This window comes from Zootoca vivipara, chromosome 7 (assembly GCF_963506605.1).
Source record: "Zootoca vivipara chromosome 7, rZooViv1.1, whole genome shotgun sequence".
Classification (NCBI taxonomy): domain Eukaryota; kingdom Metazoa; phylum Chordata; class Lepidosauria; order Squamata; family Lacertidae; genus Zootoca; species Zootoca vivipara.
The window spans coordinates 13319160-13338624 of NC_083282.1; the positions used below are offsets into that span (position 1 = coordinate 13319160).

At 40.1% G+C, this 19465-nt stretch overlaps 1 protein-coding gene across 3 annotated transcripts; it reads left to right on the forward strand.

Moving 5' to 3' along the window:
* The first annotated feature begins 27 nt into the window (after positions 1-27).
* Positions 28-11725, forward strand: RO60 (Ro60, Y RNA binding protein). 3 transcript variants are annotated; one of them, XM_060276669.1, is made up of 9 exons: positions 28-364; positions 3074-3676; positions 4229-4449; positions 4595-4741; positions 6084-6221; positions 7164-7280; positions 7985-8098; positions 9281-9427; positions 10059-11725. In XM_060276669.1, the coding sequence occupies exons 2-9, from the start codon at positions 3097-3099 to the stop codon at positions 10209-10211; spliced, it is 1617 nt and encodes a 538-aa protein (XP_060132652.1). In that variant the 5' UTR covers positions 28-364; positions 3074-3096; the 3' UTR covers positions 10212-11725. The 3 variants fall into 3 exon arrangements, with proteins under 3 accessions (XP_060132652.1, XP_034977756.2, XP_034977757.2); XM_035121865.2 differs by lacking the exon at positions 28-364 and adding an exon at positions 564-795; XM_035121866.2 differs by lacking the exon at positions 28-364 and adding an exon at positions 824-1210.
* Positions 11726-19465: the final 7740 nt, after the last annotated feature.

The following is a 19465-nucleotide window of genomic DNA, read 5'->3' on the forward strand; positions in this document are numbered from 1 at the left end:
GAATGGTGGTGCCCCTCCGCCAGGCAGCCAATCTCCCTGCCTAACCACCTTTCATTGTGGAAACAATATTATTCGATTATGATTCTATATTTAGTTATTCCTTACAGATAAAAAAAATGCTTCCTCGAGCCTCGTCAACAAGCGGCTATTCTCTCTGCGAGCATCTTTCCGTTGCAGGCCTACAACTCCCATCGGCCCCTGCTAACAGGCCAAATGGCCAGGGGATGCTGGGAGTCGTAGTTCCGAATCTTCAGGCGGGCTATTAAGTTTCCCACACACTTAAAAAGGGCCTAGTTAAGAGGAGGAAGCGCCGCTAAGTCTACACGGGCCTCACTTCTGAGGTGCGGAGGCTCAACACTGGAAAGTAGGTAGGCTATTTTCCCGTATGAAAAGGGATACATGGGCGACGCCTGCTCTCTCATTCCTACATGAGGGAAATCTATCCTTTTATAATTTATTAGATTTTTAAGATCTCAGCGAGAATCATGAGCCGAGGGAGACAGAAGGCGGTGGTGGGCCAGAGGATTGCTGCTACTGCTGCTCCTTCCATCCGGGCCTTTGTTTTTGTGGCGTGAAGGAAGCGCCGGCCGGGAAGGCGGGGTCGGGCGCCGACATCCGGGTCCTGGGGGATGGCCTCCCAGAGCCGCTGCATCCGGGTCCTCTCGTGAGGGAAGTTGTCAGGAGGCACTCGGGGTCCTGAGGCGGAGAACAAGAAGCCTCCGAGCTGCCCGCCGGGACCTCCCCACCCCCGCGTCCCGTCGAAGGCCGTTCAGGGAGCCGCTTATTGCCGCTCAGGTACGGCTTCTTCCTCGGGCGGGGGGAAGGGCCGTGACGCCGGAGGACCCGCTTTGTCCGCCACCCTCAGCGGCTCAGGCGAGTCGGCGTAGGGAATCCGCCCCTCGCCTTTGCTCGCCCTGAAGGCCTGGCGGCGGCGGCGCCCAGCCTTCTCTCGCAGCCCTTCCTTACTCCACACGCGCGTTCTCACGCTCACACGAGCGCCGCGAACAGACAGCGGCTGGCTAGGCAGTGTGAACTGGCGGAAGTTGTGTTTTTGCGTGGATTTGTGTTGCTCTCCCAGGTCGGTGGTGTTGCATCCCTCCCAATACACCCCCCCCAATAGCCTTCAAACTCCTTTGCGGTGGTACCTTTAGCACTGGTTCAGTGGAAGACTGCGCGCACAAGCAGGGGACCGCACCGTACATGTTGTTGGGTTTGTATTGTTTTTATTACTTCGTTTCGCCTGTAGTTTTATTTCGTATTTTCATGCTGTGAACCAGCTCCGAGATCTTCGGATCTTGAAGGGGCGGTATACAGATTTAATAAAATAAAGGGACCTCACTGGGCGAGGTGTGTGTGAATTTATGCACAGAAGCTCAGCAGCCTGAAAAGGTGTCGATCTGCTGTTGCCTGGTCAAAATACTAAACTTCGCAGGAAGTTTTGGAAGCTTGTGTTTTGTACAGCTGACAGCTGAACGCGCGTACGTAGTGTAAACAGTGCAGACTACAAATTCAATGGCTCCTCCCACATAGACCTGCCCCTGTCTGTGTTAAAATCAGGGATGGAGGATAAACCCTTTTGGTTGTTCTAAAGTTGAAGAGGTTCATTCCTCTGAGGACCTTTTCAGTGTTGCCCTATTTGTGTAACATCCTTCCAGCTCAAATAAGTCAGCAGTGATTCTGAAGCATGTATTTATCAAGTAGATTTTGCTGCATCGTGGCTTGTTGCCCTGCTCTGGTGGTTTTATCTGCCTGTTACTTGAGATTGATGGATTGCTAATGTTTTTATTGTACTCTGTACTTAAATAGATAGAATCCTTTCTTCCTTGACAAATTATCCATCTGGTAGGCAAGATTGGGGCTCAAAACTATGTTAGAATGTGTGTAGTGAAATGATTTCAATTTCTGTTCAAAAATATGGCCAACATTTTATTTTGCGTAATATCACTGTGCTTGTATAACTGGAACTTGTCTAGCACAAATAATTGCATCATATCATTTGAATCTCATCGTTATTAAGAACAGCAGCAAAAAAACTCATGTGTAACAATAATATGTTGTCTAGAAATATATTGTGACTCTCTGGTAGGGCATAGTATACCCCTGAAGCAGCTAGCACATTTTGTTTCTTTTGCTATGATAGTACAGTAGAACCTCTACTTACGTCCCACGCTACTTAGGGCCCGTTCCAAGTCGCGACCGTGGCAAACCCGGGTTTGCTGCGATTTGCGCACGTGCAGAAGCAACTGCCAGCATCTGCACATGCGCAGAAGCGGGCTGCTGCCGAATGTGCCTGTGCACAATGGCGCTTCTACCAGCGACCCATTTCGCCATAAGGACAGACCTCCGGAACGAATTGTGATCGTGAGTAGAGGTTCCATTGTATAAACTCTTTGTTCCTTAACTTAAATAAGTATTCCTCCTCCGATATGCTTGATTTGAATGGTTTTGGAGAAAGGGCCGCAGTTCAGTTGTATAGTATCTGCTTTGCACACAGAACTCTCAGGTTCAATCCCTAGTGTCTCTAGGTCAATTTAGGTATGGCCTCTGCCTGTAACCTTTGGAGAGCCTTTGCCAGTCAAAGCTGACAGTACTGAGTTAGATGCACAATAGTCTGATTCAGTATAAAGCAGCCTTGTATGCTTGCTGCAACAGTAAGTCGACAAATGAATGTGAGGCTGTAACATTTAGATATAACTTCTGGACAGTAGCAGAATCTCAGTATTACGGTACAGTACTTTTTGTGCAGCATAACTATATCCATGCAGATTAATAGATCTCACTAAAGAGAAGGTAAGCCATAGAAATTACAGTGGTACCTCTACTTACGAATAACTACTTATGAATGTTTCTACTTACGAACGGAGCTCCGTCCGCCATCTTGGATGCGGTTTTTTCTACTTACGAATTTTTAGATAGGGTTGCTTCGACTTACGCATTTTTTCTCCCAATGCATTCCTATGGGATTCGACTTACAATTTTTTTTGACTTACGAATGTGCGTTCGGAACGCATTAAATTCGTAAGTAGAGGTACCACTGTATATATATTTTTGAAACATATTTTTCTTTTTTTAGGAGCCTTCTAACATTGAGAAGCAATGGAAGTAGCAACAAGTCAAACGCAACCTTGCAATGAAAAGCAGCTGCCAAATTCTGAAGGTGGATACGTGTGGCAGGTTACTGACATGAATCGACTGCGTCGTTTCTTGTGTTTTGGTTCTGAGGGAGGTACTTACTACATCAAGGAACAAAAGTTGGGCTTTGAAAATGCTGATGCTCTGCTGAGGATTATTGAAGATGGCAGAGGCTGTGACGTAGTACAGGAAATAAAGACATTCAGTCAAGAAGGAAGGGCAGCAAAACAGGAGCCAGCATTGTTTGCACTTGCCGTTTGTTCACAGTGTTCTGATTCAAAAACAAAACAAGCAGCTTATAAGGCTGTCCCTGAAGTTTGTCGTACACCAACCCATCTCTTCACTTTCATTCAGTTTAAAAAGGATCTGAAGGAGGGCATGAAATGTGGCATTTGGGGCCGTGCCCTAAGAAAAGCTGTTGCGGAGTGGTACAATGGGAAGAATGACATGGCTATTGCTTTAGCAGTGACAAAATATAAGAAAAGAAATGGCTGGTGTCATAAAGATCTTCTCAGGTTATCCCATCTAAAGCCTGCAAATGAAGGTAACCACAATTGGGAATTTTCCATTACAGCTATAATTGTCTGGAGTAAGAGCTGTCTGAGTGTGTAGGAAATGAAAGAGTGAGGAATGAAGCCTCCATAAAACTGGGGAGCTTTTGTTGCCCAGGCTCATTTAGACATTGCAGATACTTAGAAGTGTAACCGTGTGATTTTACTCATGGCTTTCACCGTAACGGGAGAAATGGTCCTTAGTCTGTTACTACCATGTTAAGTAGAATGACAAAAATCTCACTTAAAAAAAATCACTTTTTTACTTTATACTTATGTATGGCCCGTTTCATTCTACATTTCATTCTACACAGTGAAATGAATAAATTATTGGTTTTTTACATTAAAACTGAATTATCTCTTATAATAGTTTCGATATTTTGATGTAAATGTACAGTAGTTATACTGATGTGCATTTGCATATTTTGCTGTAGATAAAAACCCGGTCACTTACTTGACAGTTGGGGGGAAACTTCTTATTAAGCATCCTGTTAATAAGCTGCTATGCAAGAGTTACTGAGTATAGCTTTTTTCTATTTCAACAGGCCTTGCCGTAGTCATTAAGTATGTAATGAAAGGGTGGAAGGAAGTCCAAGAAGCATATAAAGACAGCAAGCTTTCTCCTGAGACTGAAAAACTGTTAAAATATTTGGAGGCAGTGGAGAGGGTAAAGCATACAAAGGATGAACTGGAAGTGATTCATTTGATAGAAGAATATAGTTTAGTTAGGGAACACCTTCTGACAAATCATTTGAAATCTAAAGAGGTGAGTGCATTAAATTTGTTATGTGCACTAACTGTGTAGTTAGCGTGATGATGTATAATTGTCTGTTGTTTCTTAAATGGTTAAATGCAATATATCCTCATTTTAAAACACCATATCCTGGTCTTTCTATCTCAATCTGTACAAGGTGTGGAAAGCATTGTTACAGGAGATGCTTTTAACAACAATGTTGAGGAATCTAGGAAAGATGACAGCAAATTCTGTTCTTGAACCAGGAAGCCCAGAAGTAGCAGCAGTTTGTGAAAGACTAACAAACGAAAAACTTCTTAAAAAGGTGAGACTCTCGTGTGTATTATGCTAATGCAGCTCTGTGCAGTTGAAGTAGATCATTCCAATAATAGAAATTGGTGTTGAAGATGTAGCTCGGGTCAGCAACTTTTTTCAGCCGTGGGCCGGTCCACCGTCCCTCAGACCATGTGGTGGGCCAGACTATATTTTTTTGGGGGGGGGGAATGAACAAATTCCTATGCCTCATAAATAACCCAGAGATGCATTTTGAATCAAAGGACACATTCTACTCATGTAAAAACACCAGGCAGGCCCCACAGATAACCCAGAGATGCATTTTAAATCGAAGGACACATTCTACTTACGTAAAAACATGCTGATTCCCAAACCTTCCACAGGCCGGATTGAGAAGGCGATTGGGCCGCATCCAGCCCACGGGCCTTAGGTTGCCTACCCCTGGTGTAGTTACACTTGCAACTAAAAACAGCAGTTTCACACGTAAGAGTTTTAGAATTGCAAATCTTGATTGAAATATATTGATTTGTGGTTGTTGTGGATAAGGTTATAAAAACAAGAATCTTATGAGGATGAGGTCTTTCTCCTGCACATTGCCATATGTTCAGGAAATTGATTGATCAAGGAAAATGTTGGGAAGCATTTTCTCAGAAAAAGATGAAGTACATTATTACTATCTCCACCATTCTGAGTACCATTTTAAAGGACCATCATTATGTAGGAAGAACAGAAACCTTTTACTCAAATGGGAAAGAAATCTTTTCTTTTACAGTACTCAGTTGGGAAGAGGGTTAAATCCTGCAATGTAGGTTCTAGAGTAAAGTATGATGGAAAGAGTAGAAACACATTAATTGGAGGCAGATGGTATTGATGTTGCAACACAGTTTTGATCTGATGTGATGTAAGGGCATCAGAGAGAAGTTGCTAAAAACTGCAATCCTAAAACAAATAAAAAACCTGGATATCTCAACATACAGTCATATCTTGGTTCTCAAACCAAATGTGTACAGGGAGTCCGTTTGACTCCTGGAACCATTCAAAAACCAAGGCATGGCTTCTGATTGGCTGCAGGAGTGTCCTGTAGCCAATTGAAAGTCGCAGAAGCCACACCAGACGTTTGACTTCCAAAAATCATTTGAAACCTGGAACACTCACTTCTGGGTTTTGATTGTTAGGGAGCCAAGGCATTTGAAATCCAAGCTACGACTGTATATTGTGTGGACATATTGAAATCCCCCCTTTGGTGTAAAGTGAAGATTATGCAAAAGTTCTGAAAAAGTAATGTAAGCTAGGATGGTCAACACTCTTTTTTTGTATTTAGAATATTGTTTTGTCAATTACATGTCTTTGAGAATGCAGCCCTCTTTTTCTAGGCTCGAATACATCCATTCCATGTTTTGGTTGCACTAGAAAACTACAAAGGAGAACGTGGTTATCGGGGGAAACTTCGCTGGCAACCTGATAATGACATTTTGGAAGCACTTGATGCCTCATTTTACAAGACCTTCAAGGTAATTTTCAGTTGTAGCTGCATAGGGCCACACCTGTTTTAACGGCATGTTGATTTAACCTTTATTTTGAATCTATCCATACATACACATATAGTATAAGCCTCCAGATGAGCAATATTCATTTATGAAAGTATTGAATTTTAATAATAAAGGTTTAAGGACAGGATGGTCAGAGTGTCTTAAGGACTCTGAAAAACAGAAATCTTTTGCTTCTCTGCCTCCTTTCTTGTCCTGGCTAAGTCACATTCTGCAGATTATGCTGCTTCAGCCACTTCCTACTACTGAGTTCCCTGAGGCCTTGTATTTGGAACAGAGAGAGATAAAGAACAACATCTTGTGCATCCTTCTCATACTGTGTGGTCTAGTTCTGGACAAGAGCCAATGTTGTGCCTGTAACATGACTTCTTTTGCTCCAGAGTCTCTCAAACAGATCTGGGGACCTGTGGGGAAACGGGGGGTGGGTGGGATGGGACGACGACGGTGTCCAGTTTGCACAAGCTGGTTCCCTTCCTGTGAGAAACGAAGTTCCAGGGAACCAGGCAGAGGGCCTTTTTGGTAGTGGCACCCACCCTGTGGAACACCCTCCCTTCAGGTGTCAAGGAGATAAATAACTACACAACTTTTAGAAGACCTCTGAAGGCAGCCCTGTATTGGGAAGTTTTTAATGCTTGATATTTTACTTTGTTTTTAAATATGCTGTAAGCTACCCAGAGTGGCTGGGGTATAAATAATAAAATTATTATTATTATTATTATTATTATTATTATTATTATTATTATATTTATTATTAGCAGATGACCATAGTTTGGACATCACCCTCTTTTTTCTTCCAAGGTAGCAATTTCTTTTACTGATATTACTTGTTCTCAATGTATGCTTATGCTATGAAACCATAATAATAACAGCCATTCCCCCAATTTACTTCTCACACTCTTTCTTTAGACAGTGGAGCCAACAGGGAAGCGTTTCATGCTTGCAATTGATGTCAGTGACTCTATGTTCCAAAAAGTTTTGGGTAGTGTGCTGAATGCAAGTACAGTTGCTGCAACAATGTGTATGGTAAGTTACGTTTGTTCACCAAATTATTTCAACCCTAATTTGAACGTTGAGGTAGCTTTCCCTTGTCTTTCGTGCCCAGACATGCACTCTGTCTACATAACTAATCAAGAGACACGTAAAAACTTAAGTGGGGGGTAGTGTAAGAGAGTAGCTTGTGATGCCTTAGAGAGCCTTTCCTCATTTTTTTAAAGGATTACTTTAAAAGAGAAAAGCATGCTTGCAAAGTAAACATAATGACCCCTATCTAACTTTTTATCATCTAAAAGTATAATGCAGATAATTATGCATGTATTTGGGGTGGTTGTGGAAAACAAACAAACAACTCAGTGAGGGAGCAATGTCCTCCTTTCTACTCCCAAATGTCTCACATTAGCACATTTTATAGTAATGCATAGAGATGTGAAGGCCTGGGGAAAGTACAGGATTTCCCCCCTATTTTCTCCTCAGGCCTTCACATCTCTAGGAAGGCACACAGGAGCCACCTTGAGCAGCAAACAAAATACAAGAGGATGGAGGGATCTGGTAGAGAGTGATAAGTTTGAGAAGTACAAGAGGAGAGAAGCTGAAGGGGAAATGTGGCTATAGCAATGGACACTGAAAATCCTGAGACAGACAGTGGTACCCTTAGGTCTCCCTTCAGAACATAGAACACAAAATGAAAATAACATGGCTTAATTTTCTGTTTTGTTTAACACTCTTACCAGGTTGTTGCACGAACTGAAAAAGATTCTCATATTGTTGCCTTTTCCCATGAAATGGTCCCTTGCTCGGTGACTGAGGACATGACATTACCTCAAGTGTTACGTAAGATGTCTGAGGTATCTAAAGCTTTTATTTTTGTCTCTAATTTTATATGTGGAAGTTCAACTAATTGTTCTGAATTGCAAAAAAGAACTACTGCTAAACTTTCCCCCTCATTTTGAACAAAATCTTTTATAAATAATATTTTGAAGCATCTTGTTCACTTTCAGATTATTTTTTCACCTTTAAATTGAACTGAAGCTACATTTGATAACATTTTCATGCAATTTTCACTGTTCCCCAATCTATATATAATCCTATACATATGGACTTGGATGTAAGTCCACTTGTGCTTAATGGGACTTTCCATCTAGTAAGTATATTTAAGATCTAAAAATCTGTGATTAGTTTGTTCGAAAAGATGGAATCGAGACCTGTATCAAACATCAATAGATGCAACAAAAATATAGAACTAAAATTCATTTTTTTGCTATTGAACATCATTATATGTACATGACACGTTACATAGTTGCATGCCAAAATTGAAGAAAAACAAATCCCTGGCGTTGAGAGTTTACACCGTAAATTTCAAAAAGAGGAGTAACTGGGAGAGAAGGAAGAGACAAGTCTAAGATGGAAGACCAAGGGCAGTTGCCTGTATTTAAGGTTTGTTGCAGTTGAGGCTCAGCATAGATTTGAAGTGATATTGGAAGGTAGAAGGAGAAAGAAGAAACATATAGGAGTTCTAGGGATAAGGGACAGAAAGAGAATGCGGCTAACACTGTTGTAAGAATAGGAGTCTTTGGGTCAATCGCTGGCAATAGAGTTTGAGTAAATGTTGTGGACAGGGATGTAAAAGGAAATTAAGAGCACAGAGAGATGCTAGGGCAAAACCTCCAAGATTTTGGAGAGCTATATGGGTAAAAACAAAAAGTTTATGCTGGATGCTGAAGAGTATAAGAAGTCGTCAGGGGTTTCCAGAGAGCTTCTCAGAGTGTATCAGTGTGAGAGATAAGTAGAGTTTTGAACCGAAGTAAGGTTCTCATCTAAAACGTCTGCTGACTTGTTGATTTTAAGATGTATTTTAATTGATTGCTTGATTTTATGGTAATGTGTCATATATTTGATGTTTGCTGCTCTCAGCCTGGTTTGGGCCGGTGAGAGCGGGGTATCAATAAAATTTGTTGTTGTTGTTGTTGTTGTTGTTGTTGTTGTTAATATTATTAATTTTGTTAATAATGGTTTCTTATTTATCTTAGATTCCAATGGGTGCCACAGATTGTTCTCTTCCAATGCTATGGGCTCAGAAGACAGGCGTAGCTGTTGATGTCTTTATTGTGTTAACAGATAATGAGACATTTGCTGGAGATACTCATCCTGCCACAGCCTTGAGGACGTATAGAGAGGTAAAATGCCCTTTGTACAACTTTGCCATGAAGTTTTTTCTGTAGGAAATAACTGGTTTTTAAATAGTTCCCAGCTTTTAAAGGATGACTGCTATGTTGCAGAAATAAAAACTCTTTAGAATCCTTTATGTGTGGCAGTTGAAACTACAATACTAGTGGCTGGCACACTGTTAAAAATATTCCAGTTTACAACAGCGGCACTAAAAAATAAAGCATTTTCTTTAAACATTTTGCTCAGTTCACAATACTTTGGTCAGTATCAGTGTATGGTGCTGTACTTTGTGGCTTTTCAGTGGGTCTGCATCATGGTCAACCAGATTTGTGTATGTGTGGCTATAAAAGCTCTCCAGAAGCTAAGCCGGGCCAATAAGAAAATGATTTCCATAGGTAGGACAGAGAGGCAATGGCAGTAGGAGAGCCAGTACAACTTCTCTATTGTCCTAATGTGCAGCAGCGGGGGATGTTATTGTAGTGGAAAACAGATGGAATTGGAAAGCCAGGGAAATTGTCAACTGTCTTGCATGCTCCAGAAGCAAAGAGGCGGGGCAAGACTTTACTTTTGTAAACAGTTCATATTTGGTTGTGCAGCTGCACACTGGAAAAAATGTGTATCTTTTTCTTCTTCCTTTAGAGAATGGGTATCCCATCCAAGCTGATAGTTTGTGGATTGACATCCAACAGCTTTACCATTGCAGACCCAGATGACAGAGGCATGCTGGACATACATGGCTTTGACACAGGAGCACCAGATGTCATTCGAAACTTCACTTTGGATTTGATTTAAATCTGTGAGCACCTGCTTTACTGAATCTGTTACTTGCTGAAGACTTTGACCTGGGACTTACCAGTCGGATTGACTGACTGTACTAACTTATGACTGAGTTTGATGCGTCAATTGGAAAGTTGAACTTTTTAAAAGGGGATGTACAGACAAGTAGAGGCAGAATCCACTTTCTGGGGAGATTGTTTACGTCTGTTGCATATAGTTTTAAAATAGCAGTGGAAAGCCTTATAGAAATACCTATGGAACATCATATGTGTTTAATTTTATTAATAGCTTACCAATAGCAAGGTATTTCATCAATTTATACATTATTTTCTGAGAATAATTTTATTCTGTTACTTCCAAGATGGGAAGTGATTTTAACATTTTACATTGTGTTGGGTTAATAACTGTTTGCTTGAGTAGCTGTTACTCATTGTATTGAAAAGGAAAAGTGAGGGCAAGTCTGCACTACAGGTTAACTCACTTTTATTAATGTGTGTCGGTTCACATTGTGTACATCACACTTACTTTTGGCAACTTGCTTTCAGTGCTCCTTTTTATTTGTAGGGGATTCTGTATCTACAAGTATTGCGATATTTTTTTGGACAACTGGATTGTCCCAAGGGATATGTGGGTGGTGTTTGGTCTTCAGCCTCCTCCTTCATCATTCCTTGTTTCAAAACAAGTCTTGCAAGAATTGCACGATTTCGTAGTCATGCATTCTCATCACACTAATTCATGAATTTTAAATTTTATACGTTTGCTGATATGAAGAAGGATCACCAAGGAAGTTTGTCTTTTTGCACATTTTATTCAAAGGCAAATGAAATTACAGACCTCACCATTTGAAGCACAGGGACAAAGAAGTAGAGAGGATTGTTGGCAAAGATAAAAATTGTGACAAGTAATTTCATGCTAGTAAATGGTGTAGGGAATATGCCCTGAAACAGTCTTTTAAGTGTGACAGCACTGAACCTGTACAGGTTTCAGGTATCTTGAGTGCAGTTGATGCCAGTGGGAAACTAAATTCTAGTCAACAGTGATTTGTGGTATACTATTAGTGCAGGCAAAGCCCATGGACCAACCTTGTAGTTTTCAGCTCTGTTGTGTACAATAGGGAAATACTTATGGAATGCACTAGACCACACAACTGTGATAGGGGTACAAAAGCTACATATATTTTAAACTGAATGGGGGAGTTTTAATTAAATTATAATGGATTTTTTTGGTCTTTTCCAGAGCTGAATGTATTGGTATATAATACTAACATTACCTTATCTATGAGCATTATAGGTAACAAACGGCCCTTCTTTATGCCTTGTTCACTTGGTTCAAAACCCATTTCCTTCCGCCAGCTTCTGCAGAAAGTTTCAGTATATTGAGTTCTTCTTTACAGGCCACTGGTGTTAATCAGTGCAACTGGTAGAGCAAAATTGATACTTATGCATGTATATTGGAGTCCTGAAGTATGCCATATAATACAAAAAAAAAACACCAACCACACCCTTCCTTTCTGATGTTTTAGTCATAGGTTGATAAATTTCTTTCAAGTGTTCTTTTGAAAACACTTCTCAATGCAAGCACTAGTCTATTGTCAAAATCCAGTGCAATTATAGCAAAGTAATTATACAGTGCATTCTGCAAACATTTTATAGTCCACAGTGTGTACGGGCCTCAACCCAGTAAACATTTGATTAAATTGTAATGAGCAGGGATGCAGCAACTGCCTGCTTCTTATCCAGTCAAAATTGTTTGCACTGCATTTTGTATAAGGTACCTACTATAGGTGCTTGCATTTTCTCACAACTTCAGAATCTTACTGGCAAATGCTGTTTCTTTTCTTTTTAATGCTTAAAATGGCTAAAGAATCCAGGAAATGACAATTTGCAATTGTTTCAGGATGTGCATCTTAAGACACTTAATAGTTATGTAAAGTAGTGGCATATGTTTAATACAGGACTGCAAAGTTTGACTAAATGGTAGAATAATTCATTAAAATTTTTTTTGATCAAAAATATCAATTGAGTAACACATTTTCAATAATAGTAAGTACTTCAACTGGAAGTGCCAGGCATTGTCTTAGAAAAGTCCAAGATTAATATATTCAAGATAATTAATAATTTGGTACAGTTCTTTAGAAGGAGATTGTTTCTGTAATTGCCGAGATGCATAGTTACTTCTCTGCCCTCCACAGAAGCAGCTATATTTAAAATATTGCCATATGAAGTACTTGTGGCTGCAATCTCTTGTCTGATTTTTTTTTTTAATTAAAGGAGGCAAGTGTCTAAAAATGTTACCACAACACTGTGCTGCTTTTCTAATATCTTGGGTGATATTTGTTTTAAAATTAGCTCTGGTGTACATAGCAGGCATTATTTCCTTCTTGTTAAAAAACAACAACATTCTGTTATGAGTATTATGCCTCTTCCCGTAGAGAGATGCCCTACATAGATTAGATGCATGATTGATCAGCAAATACTATTGATAATTACTGACCAAATGAACAGAACTACTGCCCTCTCCCTAGGTATGAGAATATCAAAAGCACAGGAAATGGTAAATGATAGAATAGGAAGTGTGAAAGTAGTTGCTACACATACAATGTTACTAACATAAAGTATGCTTTGTACAGCATTGGTAAAAGTTTGGTGTAAACATTAGGCAAGTCAGAGTACTGTAAGCTAATTGTTCCAAGTAGAAAGAAGCTGATGTGACTTTGTGTGGCTTTAGCACAAATTTAATTCATTGAAAACTAAAAGGAATAGCCGTAACTGTACCATATTCTTACACTTTCAAAATTAAGTACAGTTAACTCGTGTTATACACATCATTGAAAAATGCTCAGTGTTTGACACACTCTAGGAATGTAAAAAGCATGGAAAAAGCCAGATGTCATTTGTGACCTGCCTGCCAGATGGCATTCAGAATTCAATTGTTCAAACAAATGATCTGAATTGCCTTTCCAGGCATGGCCAAACTTGGCCCTCCAGATGTTTTGGGACTAGAGTTCCCATCATCACTAACCACTGGTCCTGTTAGCTAGGTATGATGGGAGTTGTAGTCCCAAAACATCTGGAGGGCCAAGTTGGGCCATGCCTGCCCCAAACAATATCAGTGAGCCTTTTAGATCAATTCATGGCCTTTGTGCCAATATTTTATGAAAAAATGTAGGAGTTAAACCCCGTTTTGCAGACGTTTGTCTACAGTATACAAATGTTTCTCAGGGATATGGCTAGCTATTCTGATTTTGATGTCAATATGCTATGAAGTTCAGTCCTGCCTTTTTCTGCCTTTGTTGCAGAAGCAGTTGTGAGTGTAGCAGGTAAAGAGGAAGGAAGGAAGGGAGCAGCAAATCAGAGTAGAAGGTGAGGTGTCATAATTGGTCCTGCATCCAAGATGGTTAAAGGCTCTTAATCATTCTTCTATGTGCTATTTATCTCTGTTGTGTCCTCTATTCTGGGCATCCCTGTATTACAAACAAATTATACAGATCTCAGTGGTACATAATACAATAGGTTCACGAGGGCAGAAAAGGCCAGACTTCAGTTGGTTACTAGGTAGGTAGCGTAGAGTGCTGATATAGGACAGGTTGCTAAGCAGCTATGAGCGATTGAGTGCTTGAAGAAATTGAATTAATGCTTCTGCAAATAATAATAATAATAATAATGGTTAGCATTTGGGTAAACAAACAGTTAATTCTGAGTTAAAACTTTTTCATATGCTCATTATAATGGAACTAAGTTATTAACTCTGGGAAAGTTCTATAAATGTCACTGTGGAGCTGCTACTTGTGGAGTCTCTAGAAAAGAGGATGCAGAAGTACAAAACTGAGCAATGATTTTAGGAATAGCATACATGGGTACTTGGGGGTGGAAGAATAAAAAATTAAGGCCCTAATGCTAAAAGAAGTATTGAGAAGGAAGCTGTATTTCCTGGAAAGTGTTGATTCCTTGAAGTGCATGTCTTTCTTCAAATGGTAAGATGCATAATTACAAAAACGGTCTAAATTAATAATCAGATAGAAAAATGAAGACTTTAGCAGGACTGATGAACATGCAGAGATGAGAAAAAAAATTGATCTCTTTGAAAAGGGATGCAATTAGCACTTTATGAGATTTTGGGAACACAAATTAAAATGTAACTGAAATTGTTCTTTCTGTTTCTGTATGCTATTTCAAACCTGCATGTTACATAGGAGGGTACAATCCCCCTCCCCCCCCGCTCATCTTTTCTACTGCTGTGCCCCCTCCCCGAATGAACGCTTCTCATGGCAATTTGAAACCTCAGGAAAATGTGGCATATGGTACAGGTGGGAAGAAAAAGGGCAGGAAAACCTTGTTACATGGAAATGTGGATGCAAGCTGTTGTAAAGTATGAGCTGATTAATGCTGATAAGTAGACAGTTCATAAAGCTAGACTATGAGTGTAATCCAAGGCCAGGCAGGCACTGGTGCCTTGTGTGTGTTTCTGTGGAGTCCATGTGCTTATGAGAATTCCCTGTTACATGTGCAGAATATTCCTGAGCTCACAGAAGAGTACATGAAATACCTGGTGTGTGTCACATCTTCTGGCTCACGAGTCGTAAATCGTTGATGGTCCATGGAATACACCATGACATTATTGTTTTTACATACACTAATTCTGAATATATTTTCCTTTGGTGTATAAATAGAATTTTAATGCTGCCACATCTCTCACTACAGAAATGCTACTGTGCTAACTTTCACAACCCAGCTGCTGTTTAGCCACCATTCATTTTTCTCATTACTTGATGTACAGAAGTACATGGGAAGGGCTGAATGAATAGTGCTCTAATCAGGTATCTTTCCCCTTTCAGTAGTTGTTATAGAGGTCATCTTAATTCCCCTTTCTCCTTTTGGCCACTTTCTTTTCTGAGGTTTGTCTGTTCCAGGTATGATTTGTGCTGCTAGTCTGACCTTTGTTCTTTTTTTAATGATATATATATATATATTTGTTATTTCTTTACACTTTTGTAAATGTGTTCTTTTCTGTCGAGTAGTAGACGGAGCCTATAGGCTGATGCAAACACAACAAATTCTTTAAACTGGTTAAGCGAGAGGGCCTTAAATTTGAGTTGAGCCTCAACAAAATAGCTACATCTACACTGGTTAATGCTAACTACAATTCACCCTTCATTGGGATTTTTTAATCATCTTCTGACTTTTCATTCTGGTTATAACCATGATTAACATCTGTGCCAACATACCCCTCAATTGGGTTGAAGCTTTTCTGGGAAATTCAAGCTGGGTGGGTGGGTGGCAGTGAGCAACCAAATAACTGGCTCCCAAGTTTTTAGCCATAGCTAGGGCAACAGAAAGTATTGCAGCTGCTTAGGCCTATGGTCCAGTGATCTCTTATTGCCATAGCCTCATACTGGAGTGGGATTGCATGTATTTGAATGGCACAAAAGGACTCCAGTTGAGTTTGTTTCTCTAGAGAAGATTAGTAAGAAGTTTGAGAATTTGAGGGCCCAGTTAGGCAGAAAGCTGTGAGACACAGGTTGAATAATCATGGTACTTGTAGAGTACAACAAAGTTCTTAAAAAAAATACACAATTATTATGCTTTGTTCTTCTGGTATTTCCAAAGTTCTGTTTCTAGAATCTGAGCAAAAGCAATAATTCTATGGCTGAGTTAAATCGTACAGCAGGACCCATTCGCTTGAAGGAAATGCTTCAGTTGCTGCTGGTTTCCTTGCAGAGGAGAAAAAACATTGTGCTTTACAAAGTATATACTCAAATTAATGCTCACCACCAAGCTCAATTAAAAATGCCCTAAAGTGAAACAAACATGTGGAAATGCTTCCATTGCCACCAGTTTCCTTGCGGAGAAGCAAAAAAAGTGCTTTACAGTTAAAATGCCCTAAAATCAGACAAACATGGGCATGGCCAGAATTAATTTTTGTGGTATTAGAAATGTGTTCTTGGACTCACAAAGTGATTGAGAAGTTAATGACTATTGTGGAAGTTTGAATGTACAGTACTGTATATGCATGTGGCTCTACTGTTTTTTCTTTTCTTTTCATATACCCTGAATTTGGAGTATAGGAAAAACACGAGATGAGTACACTTTAGTGTGGCACAGTATAAGCTTAACTATGAGCACAATAGGTAACAAGCAGCCCCTTTAAGACCTTGCTCACACTGCATACCTGCATTCTGGCTAAGCTAGAACACAGCGCTAGTAACATCTGGGTTTCTGTGAGAAGAAAATATTTTTCATGAAGGAGCTTTCAACCATCTGAGTCCCCATATAGTCTGAAGTGCATGTTGATCACCTTGGAGAGAACACGACCTTGTATTCACATTCTAATTTGAGCAGCTGTTCTCAGACTAATAGTTTGTTAAAGCTACACTTACATATTTGGAGCAATACAGGTCCCTCTGTAAGCAAATGCAACCACTTTATTTGCATTGTGTGCTTTGGATTAAAAGGTTACCAATTTGTATGTGTAATTGTACAACAAAGTTAACTTTATCGCTACAACTGCAGCACTGCTTAGTTTTTTAGATCTAAATAAGGTTAACATAGGATGCTTTGGTAAATAGGGCTTTGGTGTTAGCTTTTTCTACAGAATGAAAAAGAGCCTTAATTGGGTAAACAGTGGTGTTATTGTTTAGAATGCCTTAAGACATGTATCATATGAAATGGGCACTCATTTGAATCTGTAGGTGCGCAGTTTTCCCCCTAAATAATTGAGTTCTGCCTTAAGTCGCACCACCCTGAGATCTGAGAGTGTAAAATTGAACAGGCTAGCATTAAAATAGGAAATGAGGTGGGTGGGAATAGGTTTTTTGTGGTAAAAGGATAAAAAGTGTAAATGTCTTAGAAATAATTCATTTTACATGTTAATGTAGCATTATAAAGGCAACCTAGACATACCAGCATTTTGCATGTTTTTGCATTTGTTTGATGGAACTGTATTGTACTGTGGGAAAACCCTATATACAAAAAGCTGTTTATTACAAATTGGTAATCCATAGACCAGATTAATTTATTTTATTATTGCGGGAAGATCAGTTTTCACTTGAGGGTTCCGTTTCAGTTCTTTAAGAAATGTTGAGATAGAGATATTTACCAGCATCTGTGCAAAATGTTTTTTAATGGTATGTTTAGTGTGAAATGTGTTTGTTTGTCTAATTGGTAGATAAATATTACTTAACAGGGTCATAAAGAACTTAGCAAAACTTTTAACTCTTGCAATGGCAGGATAAATGCTGTTATTCAGGTCTCTATGTTGTGATTTTTGCTTTATATATGTTAAAGGTGCACTATGTCATTCAAAACAAGAAGAAACACTGCCTATGAATTACAAAATTTATCCATTTAAACTTTTGCAATTGAAGTTTATACATTTTGTTGTTTGCTTGTATTTTGACTGAATTTGCTGCTCAGTTTTTTAGAATTAAAAATTGCCTTCTATTGGAGCAAAATACATTACTTGTGAATGTGGGTAATGAAGCCCTGATACCATAATCACTACCTGTCACTACAGCTTAAGGAGAAGGCTGTTTTGAATAGAGGATCTGGGATGTGTAAAGTCAAAATCAAAATCTCGAAGATTTAAATATAAAATGAAAACAGCTGCCACAGCTTCATGAAATAATTTGAGTATAACACAAAGGCCTTAAGAGGTTTGTGTTGATATCTGACTTCTACTTTAAAACATGCTGGAAAATCAGCCTTAATATCTTTTTTAAAAATAATAATAATAATCAAATAGTGCATCTTTAACAGTGACATGATCACCTTCTTAATAAGAAAGGTGAACATTGCCAGAGAATGTGGTTTTTGATCTTACTCATAACCCTAATCCTTAAATAATTACATGAACGGTTTTTGACGCTGCAAATGAAATGTTCCTAATCTACATTATGATTTGTAGAACACGACAAGTACAAAATAAATTCTATGCATATCATTCTCTTAAATGACTTCACAATCACTAACATAAGGCTTACTAAATGGTAGGCATGTGTATGGAAAGTGAGGCCATAAAGATCAGCTGGAACAGATGTTGGGCAGGTACTGAATGCTGCTTGCCTCTGCATCCCTACATTCTGCCTCTGGGTGAAGTCCAGCGTACCACAAATGGGCAATCACTCATGCAATGGAGCTTCTCCCTTCTTCCTGCCACCCCCTTTCAGCCTCCCATGTACCCTCAAAGTCTGTTCCTGCAGGTTGGGGGAATATTCCAGGGCAGACTTGGAGGAGGGGAGAATTTTTATTGCCCAGGTGGGTGGGCTTCATTACAGTGGTACCTTAGGTTACAGACACTTCAGGTTACAGACTCCGCTAACACAGAAATAGTACCTCGGGTTAAGAACTTTGCTTCAGGATGAGAACAGAAATCGTGCAGTGGCGGCGTGGCAGCAGTGGGAGGACCCATTAGCTAAAGTGGTACCTTAGGTTAAGAACAGTTTCAGGTTAAGAAGGGACCTCCAGAACGAATTAAGTTCTTAACCCGAGGTACCACTGTAGATGTGACCCTTTGTTTCCAGGCCTCTGATGTAAGTTTGCCTTTGTGGTGAGAGCCAGTGTGGTGTAGTGATTAAGAGTGGTGGACTCGTAATCTGGTTAATCTGGTGAACCGGATTCGCTTCCCTGCTCCTCCACATGCACCTGCTGGGTGCATAGCTGCCAAGTACCCCATTTTCCCCAGGAAACCCCCGTTTTTTCATATCGTTTCCCGGCGGTCCCCCATATCTCTTCGTCTCCCATTTTCCTCCCTTATATTCTCCTGCCGGCGGCCATTTTTCCGATGTCGGTGGTGGCCATTTTTGGTGCCCATAGATGGGCAGAGCGACACCAGAAGTTGCGTCTACGCACTTCCGGTGTCGGCGGCGGCCATTTTTGGTGCCCATAGATGCGTCTACGCAACTTCTGCTATTGCACGGCTGCCGGTCCTGGATTCTGCAGTCCAGGACTTGGCGGGTATGGCTGGGTGACCTTGGGCAAATCACACTTCTCTGAAGTCTCTCAGCCACAGAGTATTTGTGGTGGGGGAGGAAGGGAAAGGAGATTGTTAGCTGCTTTGAGACTCCTTAGGGTAGTGATAAAGCAGGATATCAAATCCAAACTCCTCCTCCTCCTCCTCTTCTTTGTCCTTGGCTTTTAAGCTTCTGGTGGTTCTCACAACCATTATATGTTTCCTTACGAATTCTTACAATGCACTTACCGGTATCCTTCCTGTAAGCTTTCTTGACCATGCCTGCCCCCCTCCGCTCTGTACTGACACAGTTGTTTAGGAGA

Excerpts from the sequence above, each read along its gene's own strand:
- RO60 (XM_060276669.1), top strand. The coding sequence starts at position 3,097 with ATGGAAGTAGCAACAAGTCAAACGCAACCTTGCAATGAAAAGCAGCTG. Across the intron at positions 4,450-4,594 it reads ATCATTTGAAATCTAAAGAG|GTGTGGAAAGCATTGTTACA; the intron begins GTGAGTGCATTA and ends AATCTGTACAAG. Across the intron at positions 9,428-10,058 it reads CCTTGAGGACGTATAGAGAG|AGAATGGGTATCCCATCCAA; the intron begins GTAAAATGCCCT and ends TTCTTCCTTTAG.